The 22,451-nt window shown below is 45.9% G+C and overlaps 1 protein-coding gene across 2 annotated transcripts in view; it reads left to right on the top strand.

Annotated features, from left to right (window-relative positions):
• Positions 1–8,797: 8,797 nt before the first annotated feature.
• The window catches only part of RRAGD (Ras related GTP binding D), a 47,117-nt gene continuing 33,463 nt past the window's right edge, over positions 8,798–22,451 (top strand). Inside the window, exon 1 of one of the 2 annotated variants that reach the window (XM_033234592.1) lies at positions 8,798–9,426. In XM_033234592.1, the coding sequence (XP_033090483.1) occupies positions 9,279–9,426 (148 nt within the window). In that variant the 5' untranslated portion in view covers positions 8,798–9,278. The remainder of the gene's footprint in view (positions 9,427–22,451) is intronic. The other variant, XM_033234594.1, reaches the window with a different exon arrangement.

Raw genomic sequence — 22,451 nt, 5'->3', positions numbered from 1 at the left:
AAGTTGGTGTAACTCTCCCATCCAAAGCAGGGGTTGCCAAGTCCAAACCAATCTACAGACATGTGGAGCATTTAATACCTCTGTACTGCTGACTCTGTTGTCAAGAGACAGCTTTCTGCTCTCATGTGATAGCACTATTTATATCAGAAGCTTGTCCTTAAAAGTCCATATGAATAAAAAGTTAAATTTGTTTTTTAGAGACAGGATCTTGGTATGTTGCCCACACTGGCCTTGCAGTCCTGAGCTTAAGTGATCCTTCAATCTCAGGCGCCCAAGTAGCTGGGACTTACAGGCACCTGCCACTGAACCTGGATAAAAGTTAATTTTTATTTATTTATTTATTTTGTTGTTGTTGTTGTTGAGACAGAGTCTCACTCTGTCGCCCAGGCTGGAGTACAGTGGTACGATCTCGGCTTACTGCAACCTCCTTCCCCTGAGTTCAAGCGATTCTCTTGCCTCAGCCTCCCAAGTAGCTGGGATTACAGGCACCTGCTACTGCGCCTGGCTAATTTTTTTTGTATTTTTAGTAGAGACGGGGTTTCACCATCTTGGCCAGGCTGGTCTTGAACTCCTGACCTCATGATCCACTTGCCTCAGCCTCCCAAAGTGCTGTGATTACAGGTGTGAGCCACCATGCCCGGCCAATTTATTTTTATTTATTTATTTATTTATTTATTTATTTATTTATTTATTTATTTTTGAGATGGAGTCTTGCTCTGTCACCCAGGCCTGAGTGCAATGGCACAATCTCGGCATACTGCAACTTCTGCCTCCCGGGTTCAAGTGATTCTCCTGCCTCAACCTCCTGAGTAGCTCAGATTATAGGCACGGCGCCACCACGCCTGGCTAATTTTTGTATTTTTAGTAGAGACTAGAGATGGAGTTTCACCATGTTGGCCAGGCTGGTCTTGAATTTCTGACCTCAAGTGATCCATCCGCTTTGGCCTTCCAAAGTGCTCGGATTACAGGCGTGAGCCACCGCACCCTGCCTAAAAGTTAATTTTTAATAAAAGTTCCTATGTAGCAATTCCATCTCACTAGGTTGAGACATTTTTTTGGATAATCACAAAAGTCATCTTTAGTTCATTCATGGCTTGCAGTCAGAAAACTTCATTTATTTATTTCAACGACAACATGATAGACGTCTAAGAAATGGCCAAAATTGCAGGATTAAGAGAGATGGCACTGTAGCAATACACAGTAACTACGATGTTAGAAATCTAGGACCCTGATTCACTTCTCACCTCCCAATTCTGTTCCTATCTGGGTCTTACTTATTTTGATGAACAGCATTACCTTACATCCGGTTGCTCAAACCAAATACTTGGGAGCAGTCCTTTCCCTGACCACCCACATTAAATCTGTCAATACGTCTTATCTGTTCCACCTCCAAAATTTATCTCAAGTTTATCGACTTCTCTCCCTTTCCACTGTTCTCACTCATTTCTCTCTTACAACTCCAGTGGCCTACCTGTTATTTCTGCTTCCACCTGTAAGTCCCCTACAATCCATTTTTCCCATATCAGCCAGAATATGTTCATCAGTTTATCAGTTATCTACTGCTGCAGAACAAATGACCTCAAATCTTCCTTTTTTTTTTTTTTTTTTTTCAGACAGAGTCTCTCTGTTGCTCAGGCTGGAGCTGGAGTGCAATGGTGTGATCTTGGCTCACTGTAACTTCTACCCCTCAGGCTTAAATGATTCTTGTGCCTCAGCCTCCCAAGTAGTTGGGACTACAGATGCGCACCACCATGCCCAGCTAGTTTATCTGTGTTTTTAGTAGAGACGGGATTTTACCATGGTGACCAGGCTGATCTCGAACTCCTGACAAGTGATCCGCCCACCTCGGCCTCACAAAGTGCTAGGATCACAGGCGTGAGCCACTTCGTCCAGCCCACCCCAAATCTTTTTTTTTTTTTTTTTTTGAGATGGAGTTTTACTCTTGTCACCCAGGCTGTAATGCAATGGCACGATTTCAGCTCACTGCAACCTCCACCTCCTGGGTTCAAGTGATTCTCCTGCCTCAGCCTCCTGAGTAGCTGGGACAAGCAGTGCCAGCCACCATGCCTGGCTAATTTTTGTACTTTTAGTAGAGACAGGGTTTCACCATTTGGCCAGGCTGGTCTTGAACTCCTGACCTCAGGTGATCTGCCCACCTTGGCCTCCCAAAGTGTTGGGATTACAGGCGTGAGCCACTGCGCCCGGCCACTTAATAATTAAAAAAAAAAAAAAAAAAACAAGAAATAGTCATTTTATTTGCTCACAATTATATGGGTTAGCTGAGCAGGACAAGTTCAACTGGAATAGGAAGGCTGTGTTGCATGTAGTGTGGGTTGGACTTTCTCACCTGACTGAAGTTTGGGCTGGAGAACCCAAGGTGGTGTCACTCACATGTCTAGCCCCTCAGCAGGGATGGCTGGAACACTGGGGCCTCGTGCTCTGGTATCCTCCACGACCTCACTATCCATGGGGACTCTCCAGCAGGCTGGCCCAGTATTCTTTCCATATGGCTCAAGGCTCCAAGAAAGCAGCAAGTCCTCTTATAGTCCATTCTCAGAAGTTGCACTATGTCCCTCTCACTTCTATCACATTCTGTTAGTTAAAGCAAGTCACAGGGCCTGCCCAGATTCAGGAGAAGTGGAAACAGAGGGAGAAATGGCAAAGGCCCATTTGCAAAAAGGCGTGTGAGGTGAGATGGATGGTTGCGGCCACCTTGGAAACAATCTAACAGAGTGAGCTTGTATTTATTTATGTTTTTAATTTTATTTCTTATTTTTTGAAACAAGGTCTTGCCTAGTTGCTCATACCGGAATGCAGTGGCACTACTGTAGCTCACTGTAACCTCCTGAGTAGCTGGGACTACAGGCTTACAGCACCATGCCCAGCTAATTTTTAATTTTTTTTTTTATAGAGGCATGGTCTTGCTCTGCTGCCCAGGCTGGTCTTGACTTCCTGGCCTCAAGTGATCCTCCTGCCTCTGCTTCCCAAAGTGTTGGGGCTATAGGCATGAGCCACCATACCTGGCCCAGAGTGAGCTTTAAGAAAAGTATACAACACATTTCACCCACCTCCCTCCCTCCTTCCCTTTCTCTCCTTCCTTCCTTCCTTCCTTTTTTTTTGGGGGGGGGGTCTTGCTCTGTCACCCAGGCTGGAGTGCAGTGGCACAATTTCAGCTCACTCCGGCCTTGACCTTTTGGGCAATCCTCCCACCTCAGCCTTCTGAGTAGCTAGGATTACAGTTGCATGCCACCATGCCTGGCTAATTTTTTCTATTTTTTGGTAAAGACAAGGCGTCCTGTGTTGCCCAGATTGGTCAAGAACTCTTGGGCTCAAAAAGATTATGCTGTCTTGGTCTCCCAAAGTGCTGATATTACAGATGTAAGCCACTGCGCCTAGCCACCTCCCTTCTTAAACTTCTTCAGTGCTTTCAGTGGCACTTAGAATACAATCCAAACTCCCTATCCTGGCTGAAAAAACTGCCTGTCCCTTGTGCCTGCCATCCTCCTGCTCTTTCATTACACTGGCCTTTTTTTCCTCCATCACCAAACCCTGCCCCTTCTTGGTTTTTTCAGTTGCTGAAAACAGCAGTTCCTCGGAAACACTCTTCATCCTGACTTTCATTTTGCTCTCTCCTTCTCCTGGTCAGCTAAAATGTCACCTTTTTAGAGAGCTCTTCTCTGGCTACCCCATCAAAATTAACCTCCTTCCCTCACCCTCAGCTACTCTTTCACCTCCCTCTGTTTTTTTCCTTCAAAGCACAGATCTGAAAATTCCATCTTCTTCATTTTCTTTCTTTAAAAAATGTTCATCAACTGTTAAAGTGATGAAGTTATAAAATATAATCTCTGTAATGGTTATGAGTATGTCTGCACATTTAAAGACCAAGTGTTTCCCTCTAGAGAGAACTGGGGGGCTGTAGGTCAAGAGAGAGAGAAACTAGCTTTTCGTTGGATATTCTTTTGTGTTGTTGGACTATTTTACTATGTGCATTTTTTTGAATTGTAAAACATTTTAATAAGATCTCTTTCATGAGGGATTGCCTCTCAAAAAGTATTCAATAATTTTTAATGATTTCATTAGATCATCAAATGTCTTAGGTGAACTGGAGGCTGTGAGCTGCCCTCTTTAGAAATTTGTTTGGCTTCCCTGGGTTAGAATGAGTCCGGCAGGATTCTGTAGAAGGCTCTTTTCTTTGCTTGCTTCAAGAGAGGATGAATAGCTTTAAATACATATTTAAAAAGAAAGCGTGAAAAGCTTTCAACATGTGAATCCCAGGAACCAGGCACAATGCCATGAGATGCCTCAAAATACCCTAAGATGCAGGATGCAGGCTGTATTTAATTGCTTGCCCTATTCAGAACTGCAATTACTCTGCCTACATTGTACAGGTTTCTTTTAAATAGCTCTCATATTCCTTGTCATCACAAGACAAGGTAACCAAGACTGGTAACAGCAAAATAATTCACTGAAATTAGGAAACAAACTTCTTGCCTTTAAAATTCAAATTTTCAAGCCAAAGTACACTTGGATTTTACACATTGGCTTAGCATACAGTATAGAAATAACATAAACCAGAAAGGGTACTAAATCACTTGCCATTCGTCTTCCTAGTAAAAGGAATGATGACAATCCACAATTGTATTATAACAAGAAGTTTTCTTTCTTTTGTTGGTTAGGAAGCTTTTCAGTTTTTTCCCCCCCTTTCCTCTCAGTGTATCCTGCAAATTAAATCTGGCTGAAGCAACAGATCCATTTTTTGAGTGTCTATATGAGCTTTGCTTCTTTACTTAGGAGATTGGGAGCAGCTTATCACTTCCCTTCTACCCTTTTTAGTTCAACGGCTTTAATGTAGAGTTTAGCCTTAGGCCATTAAATAGGACTGAGGCAGGGGTGTCCAATCTTTTGACTTCCCTGGGCCACATTGGAAGAAGAAGAAGAGTTAATTGTCTTGAGCCACATATAAAATATGCTAACACTAATGACAGTTGATGAGCAAAAAAAAAAAATAGTAAAAACATCTCATAATGTTCTAAGAAAATTTATGGATTTGTGTTGGGCTGCTTTCAAAGCCATCCTGGGCCACGGGGTGTATAAGCTTGGACTAAGGTTTCATGTCAGGCTGTTTGAGTTCCAAAGTAGTTTCTCCATCCATTCTGCACAGTACCTTGGGTGACTTGTTTAACTTGAGTTTTCTTATCTATAAAGTAGAGGGGATGATATCACATTCTTAAAGGGATTATTTTAAAGTTCATATTATCTAGGAACCTCCTCATTTGTAGAAAATCTCAGTAAATGTTAGCTGGCTAAATTTTAATGGATAATAGACAAAGATCTTCTTTCATGATGCTAAAAATGTCTAAAAGTTAAGAGTTTTTTTTTTTTTGTAGAAGGAAAAGTTAGTTTAAATAAAATAAGCCTTTAGTCATCGTGATATTGTGGTCTCTTCAGATCTCAGGCAGTCTTGGACAGATGAAGGCCTAAGACTTATGCTCTTTTTGCATGTCAGCTCATTCCTAGTTGCTGTCTTATAGTTAACACTTCATATTTACCCACACTTTTATTTACCACGCATTTCCCAAGGTTTGGAGCAAGTAGAAAACTTGGCTGCTATTTCTTCCTGAAGTTTCTCTTAGAAATAGGCTAAATCTGTGTGAAGAACCATATACTATCTTCTTCCCTTCTTCCCACCCTTCTTTTCTTCATCCCTTCCTCCCTCCCTTCCTTCCTTCTCTTCTTCTTTTCTTTCTCCTCTCTCTCTTTCTTTCCATAAGCATTTATTAAGCACCTGTCAAGTATAAGGCATGGTTACATACTTGCCATGGTTACATACAACAGCAAAAACCATGGGTAGCCCAGAGACAAATCCTCACATTCTTCGGAGCACTCTCCCAGGGAGACATCCCCAGACATAGGCTGAGCTCCAGTCCAGAGCAGCTAAGGCAGCAGCCAATTCACTGAGCAGATCCCACGCTGAGTGTCTTAAAGGCTTTCAGGGTTCTTGTAGTTTTTTTCAGTTTTTATTTAAATTCAGAAAGATTCTACACACATGATTTTTTAAATTCAAGAACTTCTATTTCTAGGATATTTTCAACATATCTCTTCTTTGAAAGCTGACAGTATTGAAATGATGTCAGCAAAAGAAAAAAAGCAATCAAGGCTTTTCCTGTTCTGTTCAACTATACATTTCTGAAATGGTAGTAAATTAGAATATCTTAAATCTGTATGTGACTCTTTTATCTAGCTTGGGTTAGAATATAATTGAGGATTTGACTTCTACTGATTTTTTTGTGGAATTTTATTCTATTCTTAAGAATGGTCCAGGCCGGGTGTGGTGGCTCATGCCTGTAATCCCAGCACTTTGGGAGGTCGAGGTGGGTGAACTGAGTCAGGTGTTCGAGACCAGCCTGGCCAACATGGTGAAACCCTGTCTCTACTAAAAATACAAAAATTAGTTGGGTGTGGTGGTGCATGCCTGTAGTCCCAGCTACTCGGGAGGCTGAGGCAGGAGAATCGCTTGAACCCGGGAGGCAGGGGTTGTAGTGAGCTGAGATCATGCCACTGCACTCCATCCAGGGTGATAGAGTGAGACTCCATGTTAAAAGAAAAAAAAAAAGAATGGTCCAATTCTCAAGTATCTTGGAGTATGCCACAATCTACTGTTTCCTTCTAAGATCTCTCTTCTTGGGGAAGTTAGAGGATCATCAGACATTTCTGTCCTTTCTGGTCCATAGGCACAGTGGGGCTGTTGGATTATGACCTGCCCTTTCCTGATCCCTTGGGTCCATGGGGCATACACACTTGGCAACCTGCCCAGGAATGCCCTATACATCTGAGTCTGGGTTGACCTTGGACAGTCTTCTAGGATCTCCTAAATTATTATTTGCAGTTTGAATCAGGCCAGTTCAAAGACCTCTTGAGGCTGGTGGGCTAGCTATAGGATAGCTGAAAGTCCTCAGCCACGCTCTGGGAGGCCCTCCTCCCTGAGGTTTCCTTTGATGGAAGGGATGAAAATAGGCTAGGAAAATTACTCCTAGGAAATGAGCTTTGTAAGTACCTGAGATTTTTTCCCCCTCATTTAATCTTCCTAATAATCCTTACAAGGAGTGATATTCTATTGATAAGCAATCAAGTTTAGAAGAGCTTAAGTAACTTGCCTCTGATGGGAGTAAGTAGTGCCTGCTTGTGTTGGTGATGCTCCTTGCACCTCACCCCACCCTGGGACCCACTCCCTGCCCTCCCTAACCAAGCTCTGTCCTGGACTAGGTTCCAGGCTCCCTTGCCTTCTGGCTACCAGATGGGTTTGGCCAATGGGTGACACAGGAGAGTGGAGGGAGGATGGATGGAGAGAGAGAGAGAGAGAGGTCAGGGTATATCTTTGCTCTCTTCTGATGTGAGGCAGTGCTGGCAGCAGCAGCTCCCTCATCAGTTACAGCTCCTGTTTTGTGGCCCTTCTCCAGGACTATAGTTCCCTTCCTTCACTCCTGTAAATTTAGGGGTGGTATTTTCTTCCCACTATTGCTAATACCTGCATTGATTCCCTGAACTCTGTCTACACCCCTGTAAATTGTTCCTTCACTTGAAGGCTTCAGTTTGCATGTACCATTTATTTAATCCTGGGAAGGACCTTAACTGATACAGTTATACCAAATTATACTGCCTGCCTCCCTTGGAAAATCTCAGGACCTTTCCAATTAGAAGCAGCCACCTTCTGGAAAGTGTCTGCATCCACCTTCTACACTCAGAAATTAAAAAAATCCAGGACATGAGTCATGATTTGGTAGACTGCGAGCTCTTTCAGGGCAGGAACACGGCCCTGAGCATTCTTGGACCCCCTACTTAGCCCAGCCCCCGGCATATAGGAGGTGGTTAATAAATGTTTCGTATGGAGGTTAGCACCCTTGGGCCCCGGGAGTCTCCTGCCCGAGCTTCTTCCCTCCGGTTCTGCACCGCTCCACCGGCTGAGCTGCTGGCACCTGTAGGAGCTGGATCATGATGCTGACCAGCCGGTTTTTTCTTATTGTACTCCACAGAAGGAAGTTCATCCACGTGATTTTTTGCAGTACCCAGAAAGGGTGGGTACAGTGTGTTCCGTGGTGAAAAGCTTGTGAAGGAGGAATGCAGGTTTTAGAGTCTCACTCCACGTTGCTGCTATTCCTATTTGAGAATTGCCCCCCCACCACCGCCACTCCCCTACTCCCACAAAAGCCTTGAAATATTTTATTTATGTGGGATTACAGTCTATGCAACAATGAGACATGAGGAGGTGGCCATGAATAGCCCCTGAGTGTGTTATACACTGAGACCTTTTCCAAAAGGCTGCAGAGGAATTATTTAGTCTAAGCAGCCACGAGTCACGTGATTTCTTCAGAAACATTTACATCTGGGTAGGCCTGCTTTTTGAATATTCTTGGTGGGAAGCACTTTGAACCATAAAGGCACACTAAAAGACAATTGCTATGGAGACTGCGCCTCCACTGTGCATTTATCTGAGTTCTCCGTCTGGGGCTCTTGAGCGTCCACAAGGTGTCCTGGGCACGCTGCTCTGGGGTGGGGGATCTGGGCGCGCCACAGTGTTGGGAGGCCACCCACTTGGGACCCTAGCTCGGGACTGTAAGCAGGACGCATCCGCCCACGGTATGGGCTCTGCGGGTGTGTGTGCGTGTGGGAGTGGGACGACGGGGGGACATTCAGGGTGTGCGGCGCCCCCTCCCCCGCCTGTGCGGGGACCACGTGAAGGAGCGGCGCGTGGGGGCCCCTGGCGCGCAGCCGCGGTGGGTGACGGCGAGGCGTCCCGGGGGCCCCGTGTACAGGGCGTGTGTCTGTGTGTGAGTGTCTGGAAGGGTGCGGGGGCCCCGCGCCTCCCTGCTCTCCTCGTGCGTGTGCGTGTGTGTCCTCGGCCCAGCGCCCCGCCGAGTGGTGCCCGCGGCCGGGCGGGCGCGCGCCCGTGCGGGGTGTGTATGTGAGTGTGTGACAGTGTGTGTCAGGTGACTCGGGTCACGCAGTCTCTCTCTCTCTCTCCTCCGGGAGGAACTGCCGCGCTCCGGCTGACTCCTCCGCCGGCGGGCGGGGCGGGGGAGGGGGCTTCGGGCGCGCTGGGAACCGCGGGACCCGGACCTGGGCGCCGCCCGCCGGGGGACGCGCGGCCCCCGCTTCCGCCGGCCCCCGCCGAGCTCTAGACAAACCTCCGCTTCAGAAATAGGCTGCGGACGGCCAGCTAGGAGGCTTGGCCCCCACCCCGGGAGCCCCGCCGTCCCCGGGCCGGCCGGCCGGTGGGCGCGATGAGCCAGGTGCTGGGGAAGCCGCAGCCGCAGGACGAGGACGACGCGGAGGAGGAGGAGGAGGAGGATGAGCTGGTGGGGCTAGCGGACTACGGAGACGGGCCCGACTCCTCGGACGCCGATCCGGACAGCGGCACAGAGGAGGGAGGTGAGCGCCTGGCCCCCGCGTCCTCGGCTGGTGCCCCTTTCCTCCCCTTGGCATCTTCCCGCCCCCAGCCCGGCAGTGCGCTGGTCACCGACTTGGAGGGGGTCCAGGGGAGCGGAGTTGAGGGGTTGGGGTGGGGAGGGACGCCAGAAGCGTGACCTCGAGCTGCCAAATGAGGGAGCGCGGTGCTGGTGGCGGAGGGGCAACCAGTATCGGTGGAAAAGGGGAAGGAGGGAGGAAGCGTCTGGGCCAGAGGAGCGCGCGCTTCTGCCCCCTTCAGAGCCGGTGCCTCCCGCGCCCCTCACCCCAAGTTCTCCGCAGCGTCTGGCGGTTGGGGAGGGGAGGGGACCACAGGCGCGCCCTGGGACCTCTCTCCCTGAACGGTGCTGTTGAAGCCAGAGTCAGATGTCGTGGCTAAAAAAAGGCAGCCGGCGGCAGCGTGACTGGCAGGGTCGTCGGCAGCTGCGGGTGTCAGTCTCGCCCCGCGTCGCCGCAGGAGGGGTCCACCCAGGTGTTGGCTGGGGAGACCCGCGGGGCGGCGGGGGGATGCTCGCCAAGCTGTTCCGGGAGTCGCCGAGTGGCCGCAGGTTTCCCGGGATCCACGCAAATACCGTTGTCAGGACACCTTATCTGCTCTCGGTATCACCACCTGGACATGGCAGTGCCTGCCCGGTAGTGAGCGCGAGGCGGGGGAATTCTTTGCCATTGAAGCAAACTCTTTTTCCTGTTCTAGAAGCGGTTTTAGCAGTCGTTCAGCTTGTGGGGGCTTCCTGCGTTTTCTTAAGGTCTAAGGAAGTTGAGAGCCTTTTGGTATTCCAGAAAGGTTAAACTTTTTTTAGTTTCCCTCAGAAGCGAGCAAAAGTTCCTTTATTGTAAGGTCACTTGGAAAGGTCAATAGAAAGCGGCTGTTAAACATGATGTTATTCTCAGTGAAACTGTATGCATCCAAGAGAAGGAACTAAGTTTAATATTTCACACTGAAGAAATCGTGTGAGAGATACAAGTACCTTTGTGACTATTGATTTTTAAAGAACTTTTATTGAGAATTCACTGAACTTATTTTAAATTCTCTATACAAAGCTTTTCTCACGAGGGTAGTTTCATTATTCTACATCTGGCAGGCACGACTTTCAATGAATCAGAAAGGAAATAAAGTTAACTATGGCTTGCACCTGGTAGATGAGAAAGCAGCCTTCCCACTATGAAAACACTTTTTCATAGTGTTTTCTCTCTTGGGATGATTTGTGCTGATTCCTCATTTGCTTAAACTGATGTGTGCACCTTTGTGCTTTCTGTCTTCTGCACCCCCGGTAATTGGTCTTACCGTTGAGCACCAGCCCACATTTTTGTAGATAAAGCCTTTCAGCCCTTTTATTGGAGTCTCTAGAGCTACCTTCTGTAATTAAATTGTTCAGTCGCCTCATTATTATTCAAATTCCATTTGTTAGCTCCTCCCAGATTCTTAGAAGACTCCAGAGAGATGCAGAATAGGGATGTATTAGCAAGGTATTTGAAATGGTGGACACAGTAGAGTGTGTGTGGGATTCTCTTTTTTAAAAAAGAAAAACAGTGGGGGGTGGAGGGGCCACATCCAGGAGGGAAAGCCCTGTAATTTGATACTGTCCTGAGGCCTGGAGGGTCCAGAAAAAGTACTGGACCCCTCATTTATTCTGCAGTTCTTTAAGTGGGCACTTTTAAAATTTGATTTGGGGACTTGAAATTGAAGTGAAATTAAAGCCCTGCTTGAGGGAAGGGATTCCCGGAACAAAGGGCTTTCCCAGAGCCCAGACTTCCAGGCTCCTTAGCTGTTAACCTAAAGGCAAACTTGCCTGTAACTGATTTTTGGTGACTTGCATAATAAAATCCTTCTGAATGAGCTATTGGGATCAGCTTGGGATCTTGCTATAAAAGGATTAAATATATTGATATTGTGAGAAAAGCAACATGTTTGCTCGGCAAACTTTGCTTAAGCCTGGTTTCTGACCTCCTGGGCCTGCTGTGGATAGGTGGTCTGCTCAGATTTCCTCCATTATATTTTGACCTCTGTTCTTTCCAGATTTTCCTGGCTTTGACTTTCGGGTTTAGGCCTTGATGCAGAATCTCTGTCAGAACATTTGCTCTCTAGTGGCAGACAGGCTCCTCAGTCAGCATTTCCAGCGAGGACTGTTCCTGATGGCTGTCAGGCCAGCTGATATGGTCTGGGGAGTGGGGTTTGGGAGGGGGAGGTTGGGAGTTGTGACTTCCCTTCCTGTGTGCTTCAAAAGGCTGATTCACGTGTTGCATTATAATCTTGTTTTATTTTTGGTAAAATTTACATTTACCGGTGAAATCCCATCTCTACTAAAAAAAAAAATACAAAAAAAAAAAAAATTAGCCGGCCGTGGTGGTGCATGCCTGTAATCCCAGCTACTCAGGAGGCTGAGGGAGGTGAATCGCTTGAACCTGGCAGGCGGAGGTTGCAGTGAGCCAAGATTGCGCCATTGCACTCCAGCCTGGGCAACAGAGCAAGACTCCATCTCAAAAAAAAAAAAAAAAAAAAATTTACATTTACCTACTCTCAAACTTAAGAAGTAGAATGTAGGGAAAAAAGGACCTATTCTGAGAAAAGATGTACTTTGAACCACTAGCAAAGCGTTTCTCTAATGGACCCCTCTCCCCTTTCCCCTTCCTAATAGCTTGGTTTAGTGCCTGCACTTAGTGGAGACCTGGGGCTTTTCCCACTAAGTTCAGAAATCTACCCTGGCAGGTGGGAGGCTGAGGGTGGGATGTGGGACCAACTAGTCTTGCCAGTTAAATTGCAAAGCAATTTATCAGGAGCTGTGCAAGAGAAGTGGACTGAAGGTGGCTATGTAATGCAGTTTTTATTTCCCTCAGTCTGTGGGACTTATGAAGGAACCTCTGATCTTATTTTTAAACCGAGTGTGCCTTGTAAGTTTTACCACATTGTACTAAGTTTGAAAACATAGGGCAACTAAGGTGAGACTTAAATTGCACTTCTCTGGCTTCCACTACATATTTTATTCATGAATAGCAAAAGTGTTCTCAGGCACATTAGTTCTGTTAGGGCAGATTTGGGCACCTTTCAACCTTGCTTTCATGGTAGTTAATTACAGGTAAGGTGAGTCTCACCTTCAATCCCCACACTCCAGATAAAACTCCCAGAGGGGAGGCAATGGTTAGGCCGTTAAAAACAATTGCACCAAAAATAATGATTTTTTTAGATTCATGGACTTTAAATCTTTTAATAAATCACTGTGCTTTAAAAACTGTAATAACAAGGAAAGCAGTTACAAGATCATATTTAATCAGAAAGTAAAATTGTTTTCCCCCCAAAACACCTCCCATTTTTTTAGGAGAAACTTGGCTTAACGTAGCTGTTCACCTACAGTCTGGTGAAGTTCAGTCTTTGTCTTCATAGCAGCCTGTGCACACCCTTAGGGTCTGAAGAAGTGACTGTGTGTAGGTTTCTGGAGGCATGAAAGATCCAGGGTCTTCCTTCCTGAAGGATGTAGATGGGGTGAATCCAGCAATTCATATGTATTAATCATTAGTTCATTAATGTCAGCTTTTTGTGGGGAAGGGACTGGGTCTCTCTATGTTGCCTACGCTGGTCTCGGACTTGTGGGCTCAAGCAATCCTCCTGCTTCAGCCTCCCAAGTAGCTAGGATTATAGGCATGCATGACTGCATGGCTTTTTCCTAAAATATTTAAAAATTATTAGTGACTTCACCTTTTCATTGTTCCTTGGAAGTAGAGATAATGGTTATACTGATACTGAAATCATGGCTCAGAGATACCAGGGGACTTTTCTAGTGCCCTATCATGGGCTAGAAGTGAGCGAAGTTTAGAAGAGGATCAAGTGTATTGAAATGTAAGCCCCTTTTCTTTTAATTCTGCCTTATCGGAAAAGAGCTGGGTTGACTACAGCTTTGGACACAGCTTGTCTCTTGGATTTCCTCTGGCACTGGAAATACAGAAGAGTTGGAACAGATGAAACTATGGAATAGTTTAACATGATGTGATCAAAGTTAAACTTTAGGTAAATACTTATTTGAATGCCTGTATTTAGAGAGTATCTTTTTATATCAGACGTTTTATAAACCTGTGTCAGTGATTCAGGGCATCAGAGAATACTAACTCTCTACTTTTATTAGCGATCTCTTCCATTTTAATACTAGATAGAGGGTAGTCTAATGGAAACAGGAGGCACAAACAAGTTCTGGATAAGAGCCAATGGCTTTGGGTTTGAGAGATCATCTTTTGTCTTTCAAAGATAACTGAGTCTGCCCCAAGTTCACAACCTGTGTTATTCAGTCCTCCCCCAGCCCATAGCAAATGCTGGTGACAATCAATTTCACTTTTAGCATAGCCACCTCGTTCCTGCTCATTTTCTTCTTTCTTTCCTTCTTTTGAGATGGAGCCTCACTCTGTTGCCCACGCTGGAGTGCAGTGGCGCAATCTCAGCTCACTGCAAACCTCTACCTTCTGGGTACACGTGATTCTCCTGCCTCAGCCTCCCCAATAGGTGGGATTGATTACAGGTGCCCACCACAACGCCCAGCTAATTTTTGTATTTTTAGTAGAGATGAGGTTTCACCATCTTGGCCAGGCTGGTCTTGAACTCCTGACCTCAAATGATCTGCCTGCCTTGGCCTCCCAAAGTGCTGGGATTACAGGCATGAGCCACCGCACCAGGCCTCTTCTTTCTTTCTTCTCTACCTCCTTTATTCTTTTGGTATTCTTTTATTTTTTTTTTAAATATTTTTTGTTCTCCCTCCTGTGCCACAGCCTTAGAGCTCTCTTGTAATGGCCTTTCCTAGTTCTGCTGTGACACTCAAAAGACAAAAAGTTTTTTCACTTCTGGGCTACAGGGTCCAGGGTGCTTGCTGGTCGACCTTCTCCTCTTGTGGTCCTCCGAGAAAGACTTCGGCTCCGTTTCTCAGTGTGTAAAATAGAGGACTGCGTAAAGCCAACCTTAGTGCACTCTCAAAGTGATGGTTAAAAAGTTTGTAAGAAGGCACATTAGTAAATCAGAACATATTAGTGAAACGGGAAAAGTTCCCTTGTCCCCCTCGCAGGGTGTGTGATGGGGATCTGGCTTGATTCTTCAGTGCTCCGCTCCTCAAACCTCTAGGGGAGCACACAGATGGGCAGGCTATGGGGCTCCAACCCCACGACAGTGTCTAGGGGTGGATGTTTACAGCTCCTAAAGCCCCAGTGGGCATGTGTTACAGGGTGCTCTTTTAGTTTTGCTATCTATGGGCTTGTGTTAACCAGCTCAGTCAGACCCTCTACCTTGTCACAAGGACAGAGTGCTTTCTGTATCCTGGGTTCTTGCCTTGGAGTACCGGAAGAATCAGATCACACTTGGGCTTGGAGAATGAGTGCAAGACTTTATTGAGTAGAAGTAGCTCTCAGCAGATGGGGGAGCCAGAAGGGAGATGGTTTTCCCCTGGAGTCAGGCAGCTGTTTTCTGACTACTCTGGCCAACCTGGTGTGCTTCCAATGTCCTCTCGACGTCTAGCCGCTTGAATATTCTTCCACCCATCCGCTCCTCTTGATTTCCAGCCGCTTGTGTGTTCCTCCACTGATGTGCTCCTCTCGATGTCCAGCTGCTTCTGTGTCTGCCTTGCTAGGCTCTTGGGTTTTTATAGGCACAGGATGGGGATGTGGCAGGCCAGGGTGGTCTTGCAACATTTGGGCTGGAAATGCCTGACCTCACCTAGGCCTGTCGGGGTGCAGCCCTAGCCAGGGACCACGCCCTCCTCTCTACCTGGCACTTCCCTTCTCCCTTCCAAATCATTTAAAGGGACTACACCCTTCTCTTCCCAGCACTCCCCTTATCATTAGGACTGCTACTGAATACATATGTTAAGGAAATATTCATATGTGGTATTTATCATTTTTTTTTTTTTTTTTTTGAGGCGGAGTCTCGCTCTGTCGCCTAGGCTGGAGTGCTGTGGCATGATCTCGGCTCACTGCAAGCTCCTCCTCTCCGGTTCACGCCATTCTCCTGCCTCAGCCTCCTGAGCAGCTGGGACTGCAGGCACCCGCCACCACACCCGGCTAATTTTTTGTATTTTTAGTAGAGATGGCGTTTCACCGTGTTAGCCAGGATGGTCTCGATCTCCTGACCTCGTGATCCACCCACCTCGGCCTCCCAAAGTGCCGGGATTACAAGCGTGAGCCACCGCGCCCGGCCTTATCATGTTTTTAAGTTATCTGCCAGTGTGATTTGAGAGGATTTCATAAGGATTTAGTTTTCATGCATAAATAAAAGAATCACCTTCAAAAATCTTTATGCCTTTGAAAAATATGTGTTCTGTTTGCATTTAATTTTCCCTGCTAAGTAGTTAATCAAATGGACAGTGAATCTTCATGATTTTTGTATAGCTCTTGTTAGTAGTAGTATTATTATTCATATGATTCATTCCCACTTGGGTTAGAAGTTGTTATTGAACTCTTGGGTCTTGAATGTATAAGTAGTTCCATTGATCAACATAAGCTCCAGAAATTTAAAGGAGCCACAGAGAAAGTTGCAAATAGAAACACACCAGAGGCCTCTTCCTAAAACCATAAGCACATAGAGGCTTAAGCCTTTGTTGATCCCACAGAATACTAATAGCGAAGAAATTCTAATTTTCCCTTAAGGTTGAATGAGCGTCTTACTATAGTCACATTCCACTGAAGACCCTCTTGTTGCCTAGGCTTGAAGTGGGAAAAAAGGAAGGGGAGTGAATGTGTGTATTTGTGTGCCTGTGTGTGTGTCCTTGTGTGCCTGTGTGTGTGTCCCTGTGTATGCTGATAGAGGAGGAAATGAAGGCTCATGGGCAAGGGGACATGTATGGGGTCACATAGCTAGTAAATGGAGAGCTGGGACTTGAACCCTAGTCTGACACTAACACCGTACTTTTTCAGCCATTCCACTTGCCATCACTTCGCCACTACGTTATCTTAATTCTTGCATTAAATAGTTTATTTTCCTGTTTTGAGCCTGTTCGAAGATGTTAACTCTCAGAGAACTCTCCTTAATTATAATAGTTCTCAATCGTATAATGCACTAGAATTTGTGAAGTGCGTTTCATATGATATCTCATTCTTCCTGGACAGACCCTTGAGCTTAGGATGGCAGGGCCAGCCTTAAGAGCTGTGTAAGGAGGTGAACATTGGCTTTCAATTCCCATTTTCCTGATTTCTGGTTTCTTCTTTGTTGTAAGCATTCCTAACCCTCAGATCAGTCAGGCAGGGTCCCCAGGCAGCCCTACTGTACTCAAGGCACTAATCCATCTTTTTCTCCCTTCTTTTTCTATTTACTAAGGCCTGTTGGTTTTTGACAGGGCTCTGCTGGTTACTGGATAATTCCGGATTAAGTGATTAGCCTTCAGGTATTAAAGACTGATATGGCCCAATTTGATGACCCATCCCCATAATGCTGTTCCTTGGGTGGTTGAATTTCCTGGGGTCTACAGCAGTCCAGTTTGAAGGCTGGGCTCTTTGGGCAATCTGGGTATTGATAGCACCGAGTGTAGGAGATGTGAGGTCTATTTGGTGTCCCTGACCATAGTAAATAAACCTTCACCTAGGCATAAAGCTGATCCTCTTGATACCCAGTTCCAAGTGCTGATCTGGGCCAAAGTCAGACGTGAAGTTTCTTTTTAAAGCTTCAGTTAATTTAGCCTCAAATTCTGCTCAGTCACTTTCACGTAATCATCTCAACAAACATCTATTGAGTGTTTGCTGTGGGTAAGCACTGCGGCCTCAGTTTGTTTTAACAACAATTTTAATTTTGTTGAGTTACAAACTGCAAAATCGTGTGTTCGTATTTTTCTATACTTTGTGTTACACAGGCTATTGGGCCCAAATGTTAGACTAATAGGAACAAAGCCCCCTTTGGAATATAATATTAAAATTTTATAGAAAGGTAGGAGTTGCTTACCAATACCTAATACTCCTTCAAATGACAACTGTTTTTTATTCTTCAAGTATGTGTGTAATAACCCATATGGGAAAAATGGCAAAAGGCCACATTGATGTTTTCTGAATATAGAGAATAAAGATTTAAATCAAGAAGTTGTCGGGCGCAGTGGCTCATGCTTGTAATCCCAACACTTTGGGATGCCACGGTGGGAGGATTGCTTGAACCCAGGTGTTCAAGACCAACCTGGGCAACATGGCAAGACCCTGCTTCTAACCACCACCCCTCCCCCCAAAAAATTAAAAAATTAAAATATTAGCCAGCTGTGGTGGAGGTGGTGTGTCCTCGCTACTTGGGAGGCTGAGGCAGGAGGATCACTTGAGCCCAGGAATTTGAGGCTGCAGTGAGCTGTGATTGAGCCACTCACTGAACTCTAGCCTGAGTGACAGAGTGAGACCCTCTCTTGGAAAAAAAAAAAAAGAAAGAAAAAGAAAAAGAAAACCAATCAAGAATTCTGTTATCATCCATGGCCATACACACACACACACTCACACACACACACACACACAGAGCTATATATATAAAATGTATATATCCCCAGGTAAAGACCACTTTGTTGCCTTATAATATTCCACAGACATAAAGGTTCTCAATGCCTGGATGTTCCCTAATTACCTTTGAATTGGTACTTTATGTCTTGACAGTTTTTAAAAATGTCATTATGTTAAAAGCACCTAACATGAGATCTGCCTTAATAAGTTTTTAAGCATACAATATGCTATTGTAGGTACCCTGTTGTATATCAGATCTCTAGAGCTTACTCAGCCTGCTTGACTGAAACATCATGGCCATTGATGAGTACCTGCATGGGAGGTGTCACTGACATTTGTAAAGGATGAGTGTTACCACCTTGAGATGGTACTAACATTTGTAAAGGATGAGTGTTACCACCAGCGACCGCTGGTTGATGAGAGGTTGGAGTGGGTTAGTTTTTGAGCTGTGGCCAAGGCTAAAACTCCTCAAACATGCCCTCACTTTCACCCAACGATGTCGGGGGAAAAGGACCATCAGGCATGGGCTAGCTCAGCAGCCTCCATTCCCTGCTTCAAGCCTGCCACATTCTTACCTCCCTTCTGAGGCCCTGGGTCCTTTCCCAACGTAAGCTGCAGACCAGCAAGCCCCTCAGACTCAACAAGTTCAAATACTTTTTCAGCTTCGTCCCCCTAACCTTCTTGGTGAATGGGCTGCCAGGTCAGGAACCAGGGCTTCTGTCTCCTTTGTCCCCCATGCCTAATGTGACACAGATTTGAGCTCACAAGTCCATTTCTTCTGCCTGTTTCCACAGCCTGTGCCTTAGTTCTTTGTCATTCATGTTCTAGAACAACCTCCTAATTCCATCCTGGCTCCCGCAAGGGAGCCTGTTTCTGGAGTGAACTTAATGAAATGTAAATCACATTAATCTCCCCTTAAAATCCTTAGTGATTTCCAGGCCGGGCTTGGTGGCTCACGCCTGTAATCCCAGCACTTTGGGAGGCGGAGGCTGGTGGATCATGAGGTCAGGAGTTCAAGACCAGCCTGGCCAACATGGTGAAACCTCGTCTCTACTAAAAATACAAAAATTAGCCAGGCATGCTGGTGCTTGCCTGTAATCCAGCCACTCGGGAGGCTGAGGCAGGAGAATTGCTTGAATCTGGGAGGTGGAGGTTGCAGTGAGCTGAGATTGCGCTACTGCACTCTAGCCTAGGCAACAGAGCAAGACCCCGTACCCCCACCCCCCCAAAAAAAAATTCTGAGGATTTCCTCAATGCTTTCAGGGTAAAATCCAAACATCCCAGCATCACACTCCTGAGCTAGCCAGTCACCTCTCCATCAACCAATTTCTTCAAAGATATATATTGAACTCATGCCATGTGCTACCTTGTATTTTGCCTGTGCATATGTGAGAGAGACAAACAAAAAACAAGTAAACAAACAGGAAGACAAACATACTAAAGATGGACTATTAATAGTAATAAGGACTATTAAAAAGGCACAGGGTTATGGCCCAGGAAGTGATAGTGCCTGATTTAGCAGTGGGGGTGACATTGCAGCTGGGCTGAACTGGAGAAGGAGCTCTTGTAGGTGGAGGGAAGAGCAAGGTGAGACCCTGAGGTGAGGAACCTTCTGGAAGGCCAGTGTTGCTGAGGAGAGGGAACAAGTGGAAAAGATGAACCAGGCATGGGTGAGGGGGAGAAGAAGGAATTTGGATTTTATTCTAAATGCTGTGGGGGGCCGGGCAAGGTGGTTCACACCTGTTATCCCAGCACTTTGGGAGGCTGAGGCAGGTGGATGACCCGAGGTAAGGAGTTTGAGACCAGCCTGGTTAACATGGTGAAACCCTGTCTACTAAAAATATAAAAATTAGCTGAGTGTGGTGTCAGGCGCCTGTAATCCTAGCTACTCGGAAGACTGAGGTAGGAGAATCGCTTGAACCCGGGAGGCAGAGGTTGCAGTGAGCTGAGATCGTGCCACGGCACTCTAGCCTGGGCAATAGAGCAATACTCTGTCTCAAAAAAAAAAAAAAAAAAAAAAAAAAATGCTGCGGGGAAGCCCCTGGACAGTGTTGCCTCATCTTGCCTTCAAACTGCATTCCCTAACCTCCAGTTTCCTGAACTTGCAAATCTCTTCCTGGAACAACCTTTCCCTCATTCATCTGGTCCATGCCTCCTCTTCTTTAAGACTCAGATATTATTACTCCTCCAGGGAGCCTCTCTCAGTGCCTAGAACACCTAGCTGGCCGTGCATGGTAATTGCCAGTTTCTCATGTCTGTATTCCCCTCTGATTGCTGGGGGATGAATCGTTTTTCTTTGTGTCTGCAGCCCTGCCTCACGCTTGGCCAGTGTTCAGGGAACCTTCCTGAAATGAGAACAAACTGCCCTCTTGTACATTTCATCTCACTACAGCAACTTCCTGGGTAGGTTGAAGGGGAGCCCTCCCATAGCGGATTTTTAAAGACTTGTCCCCTGATTGCTCCTTTTAGTGGGGCTGTCATCTTTCATTCTCTTTTGCCTGCCTAGAAGCCTGAGACAGAGCTTAATGCTTAGGGATGTGTTGGTGGAGAAAGCCCAGCCTTCTGCAGGAGGCTGAGGCTGAGGTGCCTCCCTTACTGGCATAAGCTCTCTGCCTCTTGTACTCCAGAGAATTTTTTTTTTTTTTTTAGTGCCTGTCCTTGAGCCCCGGATCCTCAGATTAACGCTTTACCGGGGCTAAGCTACCCAGGCTCTATGAGAAGATACTTGAGGAGAGGGTGGGAGGAGATTAGAGGGAAGATTTTTGTCAGCAGTCCATTTCTGATATATAAGAAACCTTTCCTGATGTAAAGTCGTGGCCTACAACATTTTTTACCCTGGCCCACAGTAAAAAACATTTATACTCTGAACAAGTACCCACATACATGTAAATAAACCCAAGAAGGTTTCACTAAGCCGTATTTTTACTCTTATGCTATACCATGTGCTCCAATATTTTCTAGTTTTTTTCTTTTTAAATGTCTTTGTTGTTGTTTAATGCTGTTGCTGTTTAATCCCCACAAATTGATTTTATGAAGACTAATGTGTTCTGACTTAAGGTTTGGAAATCACAGATATAAAATATTTGAAGAGCAGCTGGAATGAAGCCATTTTGTAGAACACCTCAAGGAGAAGTTCCCCTGTAAATTTTAATTCATGAGACATGCAAATTAGACTACAGTTTAGTATTAAATGTTACAGACAGAGAGCTGATTGGTGGTGAAGGTTCTGGGTGAGCACTCAGATGACCAGTCATATGATCTTGGGCAGGTTCCTTCCCCGAGATTCCTCAGGGGTAGAACAGACTTATGCTCCCTCACTGGGCCGGTGAAGTTTGTAGAAATGTCCAGCCCAGACCGGGAACGGTGGCTCATGCCTGTAATCCCAGCACTTTGGGAGGCTGAAGGGGGAGGATCACTTGAGCCTAGGAGTTCCAGACCAGCCTGGGCAACATAGGGAGACCTCGTCTCCACAAAAAGAAAAAAAAAAAAATAGCTGGGCATGGTGGTACAGAGTGCAATGGCATTATCACAGCTTACTGCAGCCTTGACTTCTGGGCTCAGGTGATCCTCCCACCTCAGCCTCCTGAGTAACTGGACTATAGGTACGAGCCACCACAACCTGCTAATTAAAATATATCTATATTTTTTTTTAGTAGAGAGAGGGTTTTGCCATGTTGCCTAGGCTGGTCTTGAATTCCTGGGTTCATGCAATTTGCCCTCCTTGGCCTCTCAAAGTGCTGGGATTATAGGCATGAGCCATTGTACCCAGCCTACACAGCGTATTTCCATACACCCTAGCTGAATGTAATAAAATGCATCTGTTCGGAACTAGGGAGTCCCTGCAAAGTTGATGGTGTTCTTGCTGATCCAGGCCACCCTTTCTCAGCTGTTTAATGGTTGGTGGCCTGTGCTTGAATTTGGCAGGCAGGGAAAAGGAAATACTTCCAGCTGTATGTGTTGTTGCAGCCATATGTGTATTTAGTTCCCTAGCGTTTCTGTGTATGTAAACATGCATGCATACTCCCTCCCTGCTTCACAGTGGTGTCTGTCACCTCGCCACCCTCCCAGGAGGAGGAGATTCAACTTCTACAGGTCATCAGCGTGGATGATCATGCCACATAGAGACTTACAGACTGTGCTGGAGAAACATTAAAATCTACGCCCATATCTAGCAGTATAAATTGGGAAGAAAGGCATTTATAAACACATGAATATTTTTGCGCTTGCACATAATTTAACAAGGAGTTTTGCTTGCATTAATTGGGTGCAGTGTTGCACAGCAGAAAGAGAATGCATAGACCGTGAGTGGGCCAGTCCTCAGTTTGAATGTTACTTGACCTTTCTAAGCCTGTAAACTTTAAGTCATACGATATGCAAATTAGAGTAGAGTTTAGTATTTAATGTGACAAATAGAGAACTGATTGGTGGTAAAGGCTCTGATTGGTGGTGAAGGCTCTGGTGGTGAGGGCTCTGGGTGAGCACTCCACCAAAACCAGAATTTCTTCACCTGTGAAATGGGGATGATAATATCTGTTCTTGAAGGAGCATGAATGGGATGAAGC

This window comes from Trachypithecus francoisi, unplaced genomic scaffold, assembly GCF_009764315.1.
Source record: "Trachypithecus francoisi isolate TF-2019V2 unplaced genomic scaffold, Tfra_2.0 Lachesis_group15, whole genome shotgun sequence".
Taxonomy (NCBI): Eukaryota; Metazoa; Chordata; class Mammalia; order Primates; family Cercopithecidae; genus Trachypithecus; species Trachypithecus francoisi.
This window is presented reverse-complemented; position numbering and strand designations above follow the sequence as displayed.